Source organism: Globicephala melas, chromosome 11 (genome assembly GCF_963455315.2).
Source record: "Globicephala melas chromosome 11, mGloMel1.2, whole genome shotgun sequence".
In the NCBI taxonomy this organism is placed as follows: Eukaryota; Metazoa; Chordata; class Mammalia; order Artiodactyla; family Delphinidae; genus Globicephala; species Globicephala melas.
In genome coordinates, this window is record NC_083324.2 from 63,935,019 (window position 1) to 63,953,737 (window position 18,719).

At 51.7% G+C, this 18,719-nt stretch overlaps 1 protein-coding gene across 3 annotated transcripts in view; it reads left to right on the forward strand.

Moving 5' to 3' along the window:
- Positions 1–18,719, forward strand: part of PACSIN1 (protein kinase C and casein kinase substrate in neurons 1) — a 65,248-nt gene that overhangs the window by 42,430 nt on the left and 4,099 nt on the right. For all 3 annotated transcript variants that reach the window (XM_030871027.2, XM_060307945.1, XM_060307944.1), the window contains exons 2-8: positions 14,512–14,636; positions 15,560–15,716; positions 16,692–16,927; positions 17,328–17,483; positions 17,587–17,762; positions 18,137–18,257; positions 18,356–18,483. In XM_030871027.2, coding sequence (XP_030726887.1) covers positions 14,574–14,636; positions 15,560–15,716; positions 16,692–16,927; positions 17,328–17,483; positions 17,587–17,762; positions 18,137–18,257; positions 18,356–18,483 — 1,037 coding nt within the window. In that variant the 5' untranslated portion in view covers positions 14,512–14,573. The remainder of the gene's footprint in view (positions 1–14,511; positions 14,637–15,559; positions 15,717–16,691; positions 16,928–17,327; positions 17,484–17,586; positions 17,763–18,136; positions 18,258–18,355; positions 18,484–18,719) is intronic.

The window sequence follows — 18,719 nt, forward strand, 5'->3', positions numbered from 1 at the left end:
GAGAAGAGTGGGCTGCATGCATCCCACCCCCAGTGCTGCTCAAGACGGAAGGCCCCTTCTTCCTGGTCAGAGTTCTGTGCCTCGGGAAAGCCTGCTGTGCACCCACCAGGAGCATCGTCCACAGGGCGGGCAGACCTGGTTCCTGCCCTCCAGGAGACCACAGGTGCAGAGGGCTCAGGACAGGACACACCCTGTGAGGACAGAGGGCCCATGTGTGGGATGGCTGGTCTCGAGGAGACACGTCCAGAGCAGGGAGGATGGGGGCCTGTCTTCCCACCAGCTCCCACTCCTGCCTCCCCATCTGTGGAGGCTGAGACAAGGCTACGATTAGAGTGGTTCATTGGGAGGTGGTCCCTGGAAACACAGAGAGTGTGGAGATGAGGCATGAAGGGAGCTTGAGTGAGCCAGTTCCCACTGTGGGCAGCTGGGGCTCGATCCCACTGGGCACCTCTGAGAGTCAGTGTAGCCAGGAAGGTGGGGAGCTGGGGTGTGTGTACACCTGTTCCACCGGTCATTACTTGAGACTGCCCCTGACCACCCTCTTCCCTGCCTGGTTTTTTCAACTGTTGTTAATGTTAATCACCTAATGTGGTGATGTTTATCCACTGCTTGGCTTCCTGTCTGCACTGGGGTGTAGGCTCCATGGGGGGAAGGCCTGTTCTCCTTCCCTGCTGAGCCTGCAGCACCTAGAATGGTTCTAGAGGCTCCCTAGAGACGGGTGGGCCTAATGAGACGTGGCCTCATCCGCAGCCTGGGAGCAGGGGAGCGCGGGGGCTGCCTTTGGGGGTGATTTTCTGGAGGAGTGAGAGGGCCTGGGGCCTGATGGGGCTGGAGGGAGAGGGGTTAGGATAGGGGTGGTGAGGGGTGAAGGTTGGAGTCGGGGGAGTGGCCGGGAGGAGGGGAGGGGAGGGGAGGGGAGGCCAGCTAGGGGCGGCTGGGGTGCAGTGCCTTCAACCCTTTCCCGCAGGGACGAACCCCGCGGCCCACCCGTTCCCTCAACTCTGCGTCCCTCTGGGGCCCTCCAGCCTCAAGTGAGACCCAGGCTCTGCCTCCCTCAGTCTCCCCTTTTGCCTCCATCCTCTTCCCGCCTCCCCACCTTGGGGTTTATCGTTTCTGAAGGCAGGGTGCTTTGGGGGCTGCCCTGGGGACCTACCTCACAGGAGATGGAGGTTGTGGAGCCTGGTTTTTAGACCCGAAGAGAAGGCAAGAGAAAGCCAGGCCTGGGATCTTCTCTTCACAGGGGACCTGGAGACCTGGGGTTCCAGACGAGACCCAGCCGTCATGGAAGGTGGTCTTAGCTCAGGCTGCTGTAACAAAACACCAGTCTCGGCAGCGTAAACAGCAGACGCTTATTTCTCACAGTCTGGAGGCTGGAAGTCCAATATCAAGATGCCAGCCTATCAGGGCCCTGGTGAGACCTCTTTTCCGGGCTTGTAGATGCAGCCTTCCCGCTGTGTCCCCACACGGCCTTCCCTCTGCTTGAGCCCGGGGAGAGGGGGCGAGCTCTTCCTCTTCTTATAAGGACGCCAATCCTATTGGATTAGGACCTCACCCTTATGAACTCATTTAACCATAATTACCTCCTAAAAGCCCTATCTCCAAATACAGTCACTTTGCGGAGGTAGAGTATCAAAATATAAATTGGAGGGGAACACAAGTCAGTCCTTAGCAAAGGTCTATGGGGGTGTTAGTCCAAAGAGGGGAGAAGGAGACATGAGGTCATCCAGAGAGATCATCCAGACAGTCTCCTGTTTTGAAAGCTCTGCAGCTGTGGCAAGAGCGGGTAATAATACCCACAGTAATAATAACAGTTAACGTGGTTGCTTCCCGTGGCTACTCATTTCACCCTCACGCCAACCCCATGGGGTTGGTGGTATCGTCACCTCCATTTTGCAGATGAGGAAACTGAGGCTCAGAGAGTTTAAGCAATTTGCCAAAGTCACACAGCCAGTAAAGTGGCAGAGCCGGGATTTGAACCCAGTCGCTCTGTCTGGCCCCAAGGCAGGGCCCTTAACTAATTTGCTCGTAGTGCTGATCTGGTGGGAGGTGCTGTGCATGTCGGGAGAGCAGGCTGCATCCTGAAGCCAGCAGGACGTGGTTGACAGCGGGGTGTGATGAGGAACCGCACCCGGGTGTGGGGCTGAGGTAGGCTTCTGGCAGGGGACTGAGCTGGCCCTTGAAGGGAAGCAGGGTTGTTCTGGGGAGAGGTGATCCATGGGAGGGAGGATAGCATGCGCCCCAGGCAGGAGAGAAGGCGTGAGCAAAGGAGCAGAGCCCGGAATGAGCTTGGGGTGTGTGTCACAGGGAGAGGTGGAAGGACAGCGTATTCCAGCTGACCTGGATCCTTCTCGCTGCATCTTGAAGCCCCAGCAGAGGCTGGTAAGGGTCCCTGGGTGGCCCCACGTCAGGCACAGTGAGCCCGTCCATCTCTGGGTGAGGTGAGGGGCAGGGGAGCTGCTGGGAATATTTGTGAGATCTGAGACCCACCCTGGGTGAGGGGGAGGCAGCTCTGGCTTCTCATGGCTCTGCCGAGGTTTGAGCTGAGCCAGTCCCTTAGGCCAGGAGGGCTGGGGTGACACCCATGGAGTATGGGCTCTGGGACGGAGGGGCAGGGGAAGGACTCACCCTTGGGTCTGGGTCTGACTCTGCCTCCTCCCTGCTGTGTGACCTTGGACATGTTATTTAACCTCTCTGAGTCTCAGAGAAGGCAGGGAAGTCATCACTCATCTCAATGGGTTGTTATGAGAATTAGAAATAAAGTGCATCAAGAGGTTGGCACATAGTAGGTATTCAAAAATGGTTGTGGTTAATATGAAGAGAGAGTGAAGAGAGGGTGACGTGACAGCCCGATTGCTACCTATTCTGTCTGTGCTGCGGGATCCCTAGGGATGGAGGGCAGCATCCTGAGGGCAGAATCATCACGGGGGATCAAGGAGGAAGAGACCCTGGAACTGGACCCTGAGGGTTGACCAAGAGGAGAGGAGGGGCTCGGAAGCAGAGGACAGGAGGGATCTGGGACCCGCTCCTCTGGGATTCGGCTCTTGGTTGTGTCACCATCGTTATCAACATGGATTGAACACCGACTGTGTGCAGGTGACTATGTTTGGCTCTAGGGTACAGAGTTCAGTGTTTCTGCTATTTAATGAAGGAATGTTCCAGAAGGTCCTTAGCATTTATTCATCATTCTGCAAATAAGGATCATGCACTTACTGCGTGCCAGGCACTGCTCAGGATCTGCTGATGGGTTGGGTGTGGGGTGCGAGAAGAGAGAGGAGCTGGGTGACTCCGAGGCCTGGGGTTGTTAGTGGCTAGTGCCTAGGAATCTACACGGTGCCGTCCACACCCTCCTGCCCTCCCTGGGCTCATGCTTTTAATTCCTCTATCCCTTCTCCAAGCCAGGGGTCAAGGGAACATGACCAAGGCCTCTGCCCCCCAAGGTCTTTTAGAGGCAGCTGGCAGTGGGCCTGGGGCCTGAGGGGGAACACCTTTCACCTTCAGGCTCTTTTCTCCTTAAAGGCAAGTTCAAGGCCTGCATTAAAACTTCACATTTCCATAGTGGTCTGTGTTTTTCAAAAAGAACTTACCACCCTTTTATCATTTGCTCTTTGAAGACTCAAGTATTGTTTTCTCATCATACGAGTTAGAAAACTGAGACTCCCGTGACGCAACCCGGCCGAGATCTCACTGGTAAAAGAGGTCAAGCTGGGGCCAGAGCCCAATACCACCCGTGCCACATGTGTGCCAAGGGCTACAGCATCCTTGGGGGTGAGAAAGGCCCGGCACCTTCCCTGGCTCCACAGACAGAGAGGGCCCATCCTGAAATGGGACTCTCACCCCTATTCCAGCAACAGAGGTGACACATCAGAAGTGAGAGCTGATAGGCTCTTTCAGTCGGGTCTCAGCCTCTGGGCGCTCATCTACAATGTGGGGGTGAGAACGGTCCCCGCCTTACAGGGCTGCAGTGGGGATTAGAGGCACTGAGACGTGCCGACAGGCCCTGGCACCAAGTCCGTGCTCCATAAATGCCAGCTGTTATTATTAACGATACAGGGCTTCCAGGGCCACAGTAGCTTTACAACCACGATGAGAAAAGTCAGATAGGCGTTGTGCCCGTCTGATGGGCTGAGGACAGCTGAGAGCGGATGGGGCTTGTCCACCGGGAGCAGCAGATTCCGGCCACACCAGCTTCCTGACCTGAGAGATGCCGCACTCTCAGTGATGGCAGCCCTTGACCGCCATTCAGGAAGGACCCGGCATTTGCCGGAGTTAAGCTCCTGGGTGCCGGTGTGCGGCCGATTTGGAGGAGGCAGGGGCGGGGCGGGGTGGCATGTCTGGCCACGGGGTGATGGGGTGCTCCCATGCCCCCTCCCACGTCCCTTCCCTGACGCTGCCTGCCTGGCTTCCTGGGCCACCTCTGTGTGGGTCTTTCCCAGGGTGTGGGCTGGACCCTCACCACCGGCTCATCTAATCCTTAAGTCTGGTTGCATCACCCACATTTCACAGCAAGGCCATGTGAGTCACCCAGCATCACACAGCAGTTTGGTGGCGGAGCAGGGACCCCAAGGGTAGAGCTATTTCTACTAGACGTGCTACCTCGCCGGGAGGCTGGGAAACCCTGCCTACACCCAGGGTGGGGCCGCAGCCAGTCCCACCCTCCCTGGATCTGGACAAGGTGGAGAGTGGCCTCTGCCTTCTTGCATTCCCTCCTAGCCTGACTTGCCAGATCTGCACTGCTCTGTCCCCTCCCTCCACGGCTCAAGTGCACCCTCGGTCCTGGCTCCCAGCTCCCTCAGCTCTTCTCCAGCACTGGCTGGAGGCTTTTTAAAAAATATACAATTTATGCAAGGCAAAATCTAAAGGACACAAAAGGACCCGTGGTGAAAAATCCCTCCCTGTTCCCGTTCCCCAGCCACCTAGTTCCCTGAAGGCAACTACCATTACTCAGCTTTCCAAAAATATTCTCTGCTCGTATGTTTCCCCCCATAAAAATGGAAGATCCAGCCACACTGTGCTGAACCTGGCTCGTCCTGCTTTAGTGACAGGGCTTGGAGGGTTCCTTCCATTCAAGACCGGAGCATTGTGTTGCAGGCCTGCATGGTAAATTACTTAACTGGTCCCCTGCGGCCGCGCATTTGGGTTGTTTCCAGCCTTTGGTTTTTACAAGCAGTGCTGCAGTAGATAAAATTGGGTGGCATTACCTTCCAGGTAAATTCCTAGGGGTGATGCTGCTGGGTGAAGGGTGTGTGCCTCTAAGGGTGGGAGAGAGCACCAAGTTGCCCTCCGTCAAGGTTGTGTGGAGTCACTTCCCCACTACCAGGGGTGGGTTCAACCGTGTCGTCGTTGCTCCCATAACCAAATGTCCCTACACCCCCCCCCGCCCCCATCGCCAGCTGCTAACAGCTGTACGTGCTGGAGATCCCAAAGAGCAGAGCTCTGTGACTCCAAGGGTTCTAGATGGTCTCTGGCCCCAGGGATACTTAAGTCTTTCATTAAATATCCCTGCCCTTTACTTCTTCAAACCTAAATTCAAAATGTTCTTTATGAAGCAAGTACTGCTTTTTAAGTGAAAAGTGCCAAATGAAGAAGAAAAAAAATTGAGGCTCATTTCTTTGTCCCTTGATGAATTCAGCTGCCTTCCTGCCCACCTACCACCACTGTGCGTGAGTGTGGGAAGGTGTGTCTGAGGCTTTGCTAAGGCAAAAGGAACAAAATATATTTAGTGCCTGAGAGGAGCAAGGAGCAAAAGAGCACCAGCCTCTGAACAGATGGGGAAGCTGAGGCCCGAGAAGGGGAGGGACACCCTTGACCAAGTATCCTTAGGTGTTGGTGCCACATGTCTGCCCAGAGCCTGAGGGCCAGCCTGGATCCCCTGGTTGGGCTGAATCTTGCAGAGACTAGCCCTCGCCCAGCATCCTCACTGGTCAGGGTTCACAGTGTCCAAGGCTGCGGTGCAGAAGTAGTGAGCTGTCCCCTGCTCAAGGCTCACAGCTCCTAGTAGTGTTGTTACTGAAAGTAGAGTCCAGCTACTCGCCACTCTAAAGCCAATTAAAAGGCAAGGTTGGTGGAAAGGAAGGTTTGCTTTATTTCAGAGGCCGGCAACCTGTGGGGGGAGGGTGGATTCCTGTCCAAATGCCAACCCCCCGCCCCCAATGACAATCAGTAGGCAAGAACTTTTATAGACAGACGGAAGGGGCTACATGCAGAAACAGCATTCACTTCTGACAGTCATCTTGAAATTGGTCATGCAGTGGTTTAATCAGCATCATCTTGTTTTTTCTTTTTTAATTTTCTATTGATGTATAGTTGATTTACAGTGTTGTGCTAGTTTCAGGTGTACAGCAAAGTCATTCAGTTATACATATAGTATATTTGTTCTTTTTCCAATTTTTTACCCATATAGGTTATTACAGAATATTGAGTAGAGTTCCCTGTGCTGTAGGTCCTTGTTGGTTATCTATTTTATATATAGTAGTGTGTGTATGTTAATCGTAAACTCCTAATTTATCCTCCCCCCGCCCACCACCATGTTTCCCCTTTGGTAACCATAAGTTTGTTTTAGAAATCTGTGAGTCTGTTTCAGTTTTATAAATAAGTTCATTTGTATCATTTAAAAAAATTAGATTCCACATATGAGTGATATCATATGATGTTTGTCTTTCTCTGTCTGACTTAACTTCACTTAGTATGATAATCTCTAGGTCCATCCATATTGCTGCAAATGGCATTATTTCGTTCTTTTTCGTGGCTGAGTAATATTCTACTCTATATATGTACTACATTTTCTTTATCCTTTCCTCTGTGGATGGACATTTAGGTTGCTTCCACGTCTTGGCTATTGTAGATAGTGCTGCAATGAATATTGGGGTGCATGTGTCTTTTTATATATATACTTTATTTATTTTTGGCAGCATTGGGTCTTTGTTGCTGTGCATGGGCTTTCTCTAATTGTGGTGAGCAGGGGCCACTCCTCGTTGCGGTGCGCAGGCTTCTCATTGCAGTGGCCTCTCTTGTTGTGGCGCACGGGCTCCAGGTGCACAGGCTTCAGTAGTCGTGGCACATGGGCTCAGCAATTGTGGCTCGCCGGCTCCAGAGTGCAGGCTTAGCAGCTGTGGTGCATGGCCTAGTTGCTCCGCAGCATGTGGGATCTTCCCGGACCAGGGCTTGAACCCGTGTCCCCAGCATTGGCAGGCAGACTCTTAACCACTGCGTCACCAGGGAAGCCCACATGTCTTTTTGAAGTATGGTTTTCTTCGGGTATATGCCCAGGAGTGCGATTGCTGGACCATATGGTAGCTCTATTTTTGTTTTTTTAAGGAACCTCCATACTATTTTCCATAGTGACTATACCAATTTACATTCCCACCAATAGTGTAGGAGGGTCCCCTTTTCTCCACACCCTCTCCAGCATTTATTGTTTGTAGACTTTTTGATATGGCCATTCTGACCAGTGTGAGGTGATACCTCATTGTAGTTTTGATTTGCATTTCTCTGATAATTAGTGATATTGAGCATCTTTTCATGTGCTTTTTGGCCATCTCTGTGTCTTCTTTGGAGAAATGTCTATTTAGATCTTCTGCCCATTTTCTGATTGGCTTGTTTGTTTTTTTTGACATAGAGCATCTTGATTATTTTAAGTACAGTTAATCTTCAGTTCCAGGGTTGGTTTATTCCCATTTCTTTGAGGCCATCTCTCAGAATTGAGGCCAGTTCTCAGCTTATGTCATGGCTAGAGCCTGGTCATCATGTAGTTAACTTCTTCCACCTGGTGGGGTTTTAGTATCTATAAGACAGCTCATAGGATATGGCTCAGAGTATTATCTATAGCCCTTGAGGAGGAACTAATGGTCCTTGACTATGCTTAATGACTAATCTATTATTATTTAGTCTTATTGGACTGTTTTCCTTTGTTTCTTCATTTTCTCACTTCTCTGATTAAACTTACTCTTTGGCTAAAGTTTTTCCACACTCAAAAGGCAGGCTGAGGACATGTGGGGCAAGGACCATAGGGTCCTGCTCCATTTCAATACCCTGTTTTCTTTGATACTCCTTAGTCTTGAGGAGGGACAGGTACAAAACAGGAAAGGGAATAAAGTTTTGGATAGAGAGATTAATTGTAGACTTGGTAGAGGAATTCTATTTTAGTTCCATTTCTGTTCCAGTTTCCCCCAAATCTTTGAGTGAATGGGGCAACAACTGCTCTCGCTACTTCCTGCTGAAGTGGGGCATAGTCCTGCCTCATTTTGGGAATGGACACAGAGTTGGAAATAATCTCAAGTTGCATGCTTAGCATCGACATTTTTTTTTAATTTATTTATTGGCTGCGTTGGGTGTTTGTTGCTGCGCACGGGCTTTCTCTAGTTGTGACGAGTGGGGGCTACTCTTTGTTGCAGTGTGTGGTCTTCTCATTGTGGTGGTTTCTCGTTGCAGAGCATGGACCCTAGGTGCGCAGGCTTCAGTAGTTGTGGCATGCAGGCTCAGTAGTTGTGGCTCGCGGGCTCTAGAGCACAGGCTCAGTAGTTGTCTCGCACGGGCTTAGTTGCTCTGCAGCATGTGGGATCTTCCCGGACCAGGGATCGAATCCATGTCCCCTGCATTGGCAGGTAGATTCTTTTTTTTTTTGCGGTACGCGGGCATCTCACTGTCGTAGCCTCTCCCGTTGCGGAGCACAGGCTCCGGACGCGCAGGCCCAGCGGCCATGGCTCACGGGCCCAGCCACTCCGCGGCATGTGGGATCTTCTCAGACCGGGGCACGAACCCGTGTCCCCTGCATCAGCAGGCAGACTCCCAACCACTGCGCCACCAGGGAAGCCCAAGCAGGTAGATTCTTAACCACTGCGCCACTGGGGAAGTCCCCAACGTTTTATATTATGAAAACATTAACTCTCTCTTTGATTACTTGTCATAGTACCTGGACAAACATTTGAAAATTAGTAGACCTATTACAATGAGGATAACAGTAAAAATGCATCTTTGTATTATTCTCTGAATGTGTTTGTTTTTTTCCCTTAATGGTTAAAGCAGATATACAATGTATGTTGACTAGGCCACAAGCAGGCTGTTTTGGTTAGTCTAAAGTTCATATTAAATCATGTGTAAGCCAGAATGACTTCCCCATACCTCAATATGTGAAAATTTCTTCCATCATTTCCCCCCCACTTTAACTGCAAATGTTTGCATAGAAAGCATTGATAATCAATATATTTTTCCAGCACTGCTGCTCTGGGTTCATTCGTGTCCCTCAGTGCTAGACCTACTTTTTGGTTATATATTGGCCTAGTTATCCATGATGGGGGAAAACTAATCAGACATAACAAACTAATACAGGGGTATATGCTGATGGGGAGACATTTTATAGGCTACACATGTTAGCACTAATACCCAATTGTCACACAAGCACTGTACATGTGCTTTTATTTTTTATTCTTTTATTTTTTTTATTTTTTCAAATATATATATATATTTTTAATGTTGAGCCTTCATTTAATTTATTTATTTTTATTTTTGGCTGTGTTGGGTCTTCGTTTCTGTGCAAGGGCTTTCTCTAGTTGTGGCAAGTGGGGGCCACTCTTCATTGCGGTGTGCGGGCCTCTCACTGTCGTGGCCTCTCTTGTTGCGGAGCACAGGCTCCAGACGTGCAGGCTCAGCAGTTGTGGCTCACGGGCCTAATTGCTCCGCGGCATGTGGGATCTTCCCAGACCAGGGCTCGAACCCGTGTCCCCTGCATTAGCAGGCAGATTCTCAACCACTGTGCCACCAGGGAAGCCCCATATTCTTTTATTTTTAAAAAATATTTATTTGGTTGCATTGTGTCTTAGTTGCGGCAGGTGGGCTCCTTAGTTGCGGCTCGAGGGCCCCTTAGTTGTGGCTCGCCAGCTCCTTAGTTGCGGTTTGTGGGCTCCTTAGTTGTGGCATGCAAACTCTTAGTTGAGGCATGCATGTGGGATCTAGTTCCCAGACCAGGGGTCAAACCTGGGCCCCCTGCATTATGAGCATAGAGTCTTAACCTCTGTGTCACCAGGGAAGTCCCTGTACATGTGCTTTTAGTAGTAAACTTAAAGCCAGCAGTGATACACATCATAAGTAATTATACTAGCCAATTTTTTCCATCCTGAGCATTGGGGTCAAAAATATGGTTTTAGGGACTTCCTTGGCAGTCCAGTGGTTAAGACTCTGCGCTCCTAATGCAGGGGACACAGGTTCAATCCCTGGTCAGGGAACTAAGATCCTGCATGCTGCACGGCACAGCCAAATACATATATACATATGGTTTGAAGCAAAACAATAGCTTTTCATTAGAATTCTTTAAATTTCTTACCCAGTTCAGCAGTATGATCTGAAAGTTATCAAATGTTGTCCATATAATTTAACTTACGAAATCCTAGTTGCTTTAGTATTTCTTCTGAGATGCCTAGGGGCCTTTTGGAATACTCAAAGTTGGCTAGAGAAAGAAACTTATGGGCTTCCCTGGTGGCACAGTGGTTAAGAATCCGCCTGCCAATGCAGGGGACACAGGTTCGAGCCCTGGTCCGGGAAGATCCCACATGCTGTGGAGCAACTGAGCCCGTGCACCACAACTACTGAGCCTGTGCTCTAGAGCCTGTGTGCCACAACTACTGAAGCTGGCGTGCCTAGATCCCGTGCTCTACAACAAGAGAAGCCACCGCAATGAGCAGCCTGCAAACTGCAAAGAAGAGTAGCCCCTGCTACTAGAGAAAGCCCATGCACTGCAATGAAGACCCAATGCAGCCAAAAAATAAATAAATAAATTAATTAATTAATTAAAAAAATATTGGTGTTATTTAAAAAAAAAAGAAAGAAACTTACAATCTGTTACTAAAAGCAGCTCAGTATTCCAGGAAAATTTGTTCTCTTAACAGGGAGAAAGAAGCCAAATTCCAGTCTTTACCAGCTTACTATAGATATTTACCTAATTAAATCCAATCTAATCTTAATCACTCCTGACAGTGTACAAAATTCTTTTCTCAAGGTTCCCTTTTTTTGCAAACCTTTTATCACTTTTGTATCCATATGATTTCCCCATCCAGAAATAACCAGCTCTAGGACAAGATTATTACCATCATTTTTCCTCAACAAAAATATCTCCATTCTTTATACCTTCTCTGCCGACCATGCATATCCTACTTGCTTTACACACTGAAATGCTTCCCTTATCATTTTTAGTAGCTTTAATTACATATTTCAGTTTTTAACACTTAAAAGCCTTAACAAAACCAAGAAATAAGTAATTGAACTGTTATACCAGCATTTACTGATTGGCAAACTTAACAACATATTCTGGGACTTCCCTGGTGGCACAGTGGTTGAGAATCCACCTGCCAATGCAGGGGACACGGGTTCAATCCCTGGTCCAGGAAGCTCCCACATGCCGTGGAGCAGCTAAGCCCATGTGCCATAACTACTGAGCCTGTGCTCTAGAGCATGCGAGCCACAACTACTGAGCCCGCCTGCCACAACTACTGAAGCCTGTGCAACTAGATCCCACGGTCCGCAACAAAAGAAGCCACCACAATGAGAAGCCCGTCCACTGCAACGAAGAGTAGCCCTCACTCGCCGCAACTACAGAAAGCCCGCGCGCAGCAATGAAGACCCAACGCAGCCAAAAATAAAATAATTAATTTTAAAAAGAACATATTCCATAACCTCTAAAAACTCACATTTTTTCGCATAGCATAGTTTCTCTTTATTGTGGTACAAGATGCATGTTTAATAAACCCAAACATCTTTTGAAGTTCTACTAATTAACCCAAGGCTGAAGTCTCAGGCAAAGTGGGCTGTGTTTGTATTTCAAGGACATGATAAGAGTTAACTTCAAGTTTTCTCCTAGGCATATTTTTGTTCTCTGAGGGTCAGAATTCTGAAAAGAGTATTTTATCAAGCTAGCTTTCTCAAACTGCAGATGCAGAAAGAACCAGAAGAATTTCAAAACTCTTGGAATTTCAAAAGAGTTTCATCTTAACCAATTTTCTCCAGAGTCTAAAGAATACTGTTGTCTTATATTGGTAAAAAAAAGTATCTTTGGGACTTCCCTGGTGGTCCAGTTCTTGAGACTCTGTACTTCCACTGCAGGGGACACAGGTTCGATCCCTGTTCAGGGAACTAGGATCCTGTATGTCAAGCAGTGTGGCCCAAAAAAAATTGTCTTTTTTCTTTAGCCATAATCTCATAGCTAAAATTTTTCCAGTCACACAAATGGAATATATATACACTCACACACCAGAAGACAGAACTGTCACAAATCCTCCAAGAGGATGACTGGTACAGACCCCCAAACAAATATTTCCCCAACACAAATGGTCCTCAGTGTCAGACACATGTCAGAACCAATTGGCAAAATGCCCAGATAGCAGTTTGTGCTCAAAATAGAAGTTTGCCTGGGTACGCACCAGTGGACTTACTCTGTCTCGGAGCTTGTCAGCTCGTCTAGATGCATGTTTCCGTGCTACCAAGGAAAAACGTACATTGGCAGCCAGTGCTGAGCAGGGGAGAAACAGGGAGGATTCCTGAAACAAATGGTTTCGTCAGCTGCTAGGAACGCCCCCCCAAATCCCTCTCTCAGGACCAGCTAGCCACGAGCAGCGGGCTCCTCGAAGCCATCCCAGCACACGGTCATGGTGGGCGGGTCTGGTCGGGGAAAACCCCAGGGAGCCAGGTGCTGTGAGAGTGCAGCAGCCCTACGTCGGGTGCCAAAAACTGTTACCGAAATTGGGGATCCGGCTGCTCGCTGCTGTAAAGCCAATTAAGAGGCAAGTTTGGTGGAAAGGAAAGTTTGCTTTATTTTGGAGGCCAGCAACCTGGGGGGAGGGCGGATTCCTGTCCAAAGGCCAATTCTCCCCCACTGACAATCAGTGGGCAAGAGCTTCTGTAGGTGAAGGGAAGGGGCTACTTGCAGAAACAGCATAGTCAGCTGTGACAGTCATCTTGAAATGGGTCATGCGGTGGTCTGACCAGCGTCATCTTGATTGTTTACGTACACTTAGTCTTCAGTTCCGGGGTCGGTTTGTTCCCGTTTCTTTGAGGCCAGCTCTTGGAATTGTGGCAGCTTACGTCATGGCTACAGCCTGGTCATCATGTAGTTAACTTCTTCCACCTGGTGGGGGTTTTAGTATCTGTAAGACAGCTCACAGGATATGGCTCAGAATATTATCTAGAGCCCTTGAAGAAGAACTAAAGGTCCTTGACTATGCTTAATGACTGAACTATTACTATTTTCTCTTGTTGGACTTGTTTAGACTCAGATTTTTAGTCTTGTTTCTGCATTTTCTCACTTATCTGATTAAACTTTACTGTTTGGCTAAAGTTTTTCCACAGACAAAAGGCAGGCTGAGGAAATGGGCGGCAAGGATCATAGGGTCCTGCTCCATTTCAGGGTCAGGCCCAGCCTGGACTCGCTGCCCCCTTGAAGACCAGGCCCCTAGCTCTCTGAGTCCTGTCTCCTAACTGCTGAGCCATTCTCGTCCAGGGTGGCAATGAGGACTGGGGGATGGGAGTAGGGCAGTGCCTGCCCCGGCCCGGGGGCAGCACATGGCCTAGATTGAACAGCCGTGTTGCCTGCTGACAGATCCGTGGCACACACAGCCACCCTGACGTTCACGCAGATGGCGGTGCTCTGACCTGTGGGCCGGGAAGCCACATGTCTGGGACTCGGGAGATACATAAGCGGCTAATGGAGGCTTTGAGGCTGGGCACCAGGGCAGCCGGAAGGGCATTTACAGGAGCCCAGTAGCTCAGAGAACTGAGGCGGCACTGAGCCTGGGTGGGAGGTAGGAGGGGCCCTGCTGCCAGCTTTCCAAGGGGCTTGGGTCCAGGCTTCAGGTGGTGGTGGGGGGTTCAGGAAGGTTCTAGGGGCTGAGACCAGGGGTTCTGCGTCAATTGGGGATTGGGGGGGAGCTGAGGTGGGTCTTTTGCACCAGGTGCAAGGATTCAGCTATGTCAGGGTGGGCAGTACTGAGGTGGGCCGATTGAGAAGCCTTCTAGGGTTCATCATTGAGCCCCAGGGTGCCAGGTCCTGGGGAGGGAGTGCAGGACACGCACAGAGATAAGTCTGATTGCTGGCTTTGAGGAGTTGTGTGTGTCTGTGAAGCAAACTGCGGATTTATATAAAGCAAATATGTAATTTCGTGGCCCTAGGTTTTAGCTCCAAGAGTCCAGGAGCACAAAAACAGTTGCAGGCACCATGGTTCTGGTGGTTGCAGCAGGCTTCTGAGAAGAGGTGCCCACGCTTGAGCTGGATGACGGACTTAGGGGAGAGGGGAAGGACAGGATGTGGAGTGAAGGGCTTATGGTGGAGAGACCGGGTGGTGGGCACGAGGGGTGCTACAGGGTGGCTCTTGGGGTTACCCTAGGGATGGGGAGCCAGTCTCTGGGCAGGAAGGCCCCATCCAATGCGAGCTCATGCCTGTAGAGCCCCCACAGCAAGTTGGGGCCCCAGGCCTGGAATGGAGCATGCGGGGAGCTGCCCTCATCTCCAGGATCTCTCTCCTGCCCTCCCAGCACATGAGCAGCCAGCCTGCTGACCGCCACTCCACACCTGTCCACCCCGCAACGGCCACACCATGTCTGGTTCCTACGATGAGGCCTCGCTCGCTCCAGAGGAGACCACCGACAGCTTCTGGGAGGTGAGGCTTAGATGCTCCCCAGGTCCTGGGGACCAGGCAGCCTGGCTGCGTGGAGGCCCAGGCTCCCACCCACCCGTGACCTCAGATCTTGCTCCCCAGCCCCACGGACCCCTCCAAAGCCCTCCATGGCCAGCGGGCAGTTGTTGCCACCAAGTGGTTCCTACAGACCATTGAGCCCAGAGCCCCTCTGCCTCACAGCTGCCCCTGGAGAGATCCTGTGGAATTTATGATGTGGAACAGGGCCCTCCTGACCCTCTGCTCTGGGGGCCCCGGCTCAGACTCCTCGTGCTTCACGCAGGCAGGTGCAGCACTTTACAGCTTACGTGGCCTTTCACAGCTGTGCCCCGCCTCCTACCCTATGCAGTGGGCAGGGGGCGGAGCACTGGTCACAGAGAAGTGTTACAAGTTCAGGGAGCCCCGCAGCGACAAAGACGTGAAGTCAGCATTGCAGGAGCCTTCCAAAATATTGGAGACCCAGAAAGAAATTTTCCATCGGCTTCCAAAACCCAAAGTACAAAATGCCAAACCTAAATTAATAAGTGTTTAATGAGATGTCTACAAAACATAATATTATGTCAAGAAGCTGCAGCTCAGCTCAACGCTTATATGACTCTATATAAATATAATAGATTTAGCACGGCAAGTACAAAATGAATAATTCATTTGAGTCTAAGTCCAAATTATAAATATCCTTCTGCACTTGGTGGCAGCGAGGAAATTCTGTTTAAAGTGGGATGAGGGAGTGTATAGACGGTGGGGTGTGAGGGGGGTGTCCAAGTCTCCATCAGTGAGAGGGTCCAGAGCCCCCAGGGTGTGAGCGCGGGGTGGCCCGCCGGGCGCCCCCTGCAGGACAGGGTGGCCAGGGCGGCCGGGCGGGCGAGGCGGGGAGCCCGCGGGAGTCGTGCTCGCTGCTCGGCCGCCAGGTGGGGAACTACAAGCGGACGGTGAAGCGCATCGATGACGGGCACCGGCTGTGCAACGACCTGATGAACTGCGTGCAGGAGCGCGCCAAGATCGAGAAGGCGTATGCGCAGCAGCTCACCGACTGGGCCAAGCGCTGGCGCCAGCTCATCGAGAAAGGTGCCCCTCCCCCTCCTGCCCCATGCCCAGCCCTTGCGCACACCCCAGGCGCTAACCGGGCCCCCACTGTCTGGGTCCCGGGAGCGCCCTGCCTCTGGATGCACTTGCCCCCCAGTCGCCGGGCCCTGCCCTGCACACTTCCCCTCCCAAACCACGCAGGCCTCCCTGTCCCCGGTCAACTCTACTTTCTGCAATTTTAGGTTGGATTAAAAACAAACAACTTTTTATTTTGAAATAATTTAAGCTTAGAGAACAGTTGCTAGAATAGTACAGAGAATTACATACCGTTCACCTAGACTCACCAGCTCACATTTTAGCACGTTTGTTTTCTCACTCCCTCTCTATTTATAGGCATAGCTTTTCTGAACCATTCAAGTTAGAGACATGCCCCTTCACCCTAAATTCTTCATGTATCACCGAAGAATAAGAACATTTGTTTACATAACCATAGTTCAGCTATCAAATTCAGGGCGTTTAATGTGGCCCATATGCAAATTTTATTATAGCAATTGTTCTTGCTGGTCCAGATCCTGTGGGAAGTCTGGTCCCGGTGGCTTCCCGTTATCTGTCACCAGTTGGTTCTTCAGTTTTACCTTCAGTCAACATTCCTGGAGCACCGACTGTGTGCCTGGTGCAGTGTGCTGGCTTGTGAGAGCTCATGGGGGTCCAGGCTGCCACCCATGGGGCTCACAAGCTGATGGGGGAGACAGGGAGTAGGCCCAGAGATGGACGCTGTAAGAAGAATTCATCAGGGCTGGAGGCCGAGGTGTGTGAGGATAGAGTACTCAGAAAAGGCTTCCTGAAGGAGGTGGCTGTTCTTGGGCCCTGGAAGATGGATAAAACTGTAGGGAGAGCAGAGGAGGGCATTTCTGCTGCCATGGGAAATATGGGGAAAGCCTTAGAGAAAGGAGGTGTGAGGCGAGCCTCTGGGCCAGGGGTAATGAGGACCCGGTGACCACATGGCCATTTCCTCAGGCCCACAGTATGGCAGCCTGGAACGGGCCTGGGGTGCCATGATGACGGAGGCGGACAAGGTGAGCGAACTGCACCAGGAGGTGAAGAACAGCCTGCTGAACGAGGACCTGGAGAAGGTCAAGAACTGGCAGAAGGATGCCTATCACAAGCAGATCATGGGCGGCTTCAAGGAGACCAAGGAGGCTGAAGACGGCTTCCGCAAGGCCCAGAAGCCCTGGGCCAAGAAGATGAAGGAGGTGCCTGGTGGGCGGCTGCCACGGAAGGGGCGAGACTGGGCAGCTGGGCTCAGAGGGGCAGACTGATCAGAGGGAGGGTCTCTACAGATGTGGCAGGCAGTACACTGCCCGCTGGTATTGGGCCCACAGGAGAGCAGCACTGCCTGCCAGAGAGAAACACCCACAGATGGGGCAGGCACTGCAGTGCCCGAGGGGAGGGTGTCCATAGGGGCAGGCGGTGCAGGGAAATGCACAGATGGGTGGGCACTGCTCCTGAATACCTGGAGCTGGGGCCTGCATCCCTTCCGCCTTTTAAGAATGTGTGCTCACAGCTCCCGGTGGAGTGGGCAGGTGGGAGGGGTTGAAAGTGAACACGTTTGCTTCTGCTTACACCCTGCCCCCTCTCCCCCCCTCCCCACAGCTAGAGGCAGCCAAGAAGGCCTACCATCTGGCCTGCAAAGAGGAGAAGCTGGCCATGACCCGGGAGATGAATAGCAAGACGGAGCAGTCGGTGACACCTGAGCAGCAGAAGAAGCTGCAGGACAAAGTGGACAAGTGCAAGCAGGATGTGCAGAAGGTGCTGGTCGGGCTGGGGTCTCAGGGCCCCCTGGAGTGGGTGGCAGCTGGGAGCTGCAGGCCTGGGTCTCACCCACCCCCCCACTTTGCCCTGGTTCCTATAGACACAGGAGAAGTATGAGAAGGTGCTGGATGACGTGGGCAAGACCACACCCCAGTACATGGAGGGCATGGAGCAGGTGTTTGAACAGTGCCAACAATTTGAGGAAAGGAGGCTGGTCTTCCTCAAGGAGGTGCTGCTAGACATCAAACGTCACCTCAACCTAGCTGAGAATAGCAGGTAGCTGGGCGTGGCGGCACGGCGGGCACAGGCAGAGGCAGCAGGGCATCCTGGGCCCTATGTTATAGTGACAGGAAGGGGAGGGCGGAGCTGCAGGGGCCAGTAGCTGCCTGGGTGTAAGCTGACGCACACCAGATACTCAAGAAACATGCTTGGATGGATGGGTGAGTGGCTAAGGTGGGGATGGAGAAAGGTGCCCACTGGGCATACCTGGAGCTGCCCACTCAGAGATTGCTCCTTGGGAAGCAGCCTGATTCCCAGCTGGGGGGCACGCCAGCACCCTGGTCTCCCGAACAGGCTCTGGCCCTCACTGAGGCTGAGATGGGGCCATGGTGCATCTTGCCCTGCACCTCTCCATCTCCCCCCGTGCGCAGCTATGTTCAAGTGTACCGCGAGCTGGAGCAGGCCATCCGGGGGGCCGACGCCCAGGACGACCTCAGATGGTTCCGCAGCACCAGCGGCCCTGGCATGCCCATGAATTGGCCCCAGTTTGAGGTGAGGATGTGTGGGGATGGGGAAGGGGAATCTGAAACAGCTGGAAGGAGCCTTGGGGGGCAGTCCCCCAGCCTGACTGCTCCCCTGACACCCCCCAGGAGTGGAACCCAGACCTCCCGCACGCCACCACCAAGAAGGAGAAACCGCCCAAGAAGGCAGAGGGGGTAGTGCCGACCAATGCTGCTGGGATGGTGGAGTCCACATCCCAGGCTGGGGACCGTGGCAGGTAAGTGCCTCCTACGGAGCTTCCTGGGGGCAAGGGGGGTCCACATACTGGGACAGCTGAGTTTTACCTCAGGAGACAAGAAATGGTCTCAATCATGGCAAGCTTGGGCTCCTCTCAAAGGTAGTGATAGGTAACCCCATGAGAGCACCAACTGTGTGCCAGGTACTGTTCTAAGCATTTTCCGTAAATTAGCTCCTTAATGTCTCTCAACACTCTGAGGAGTGTGTAAATATTCC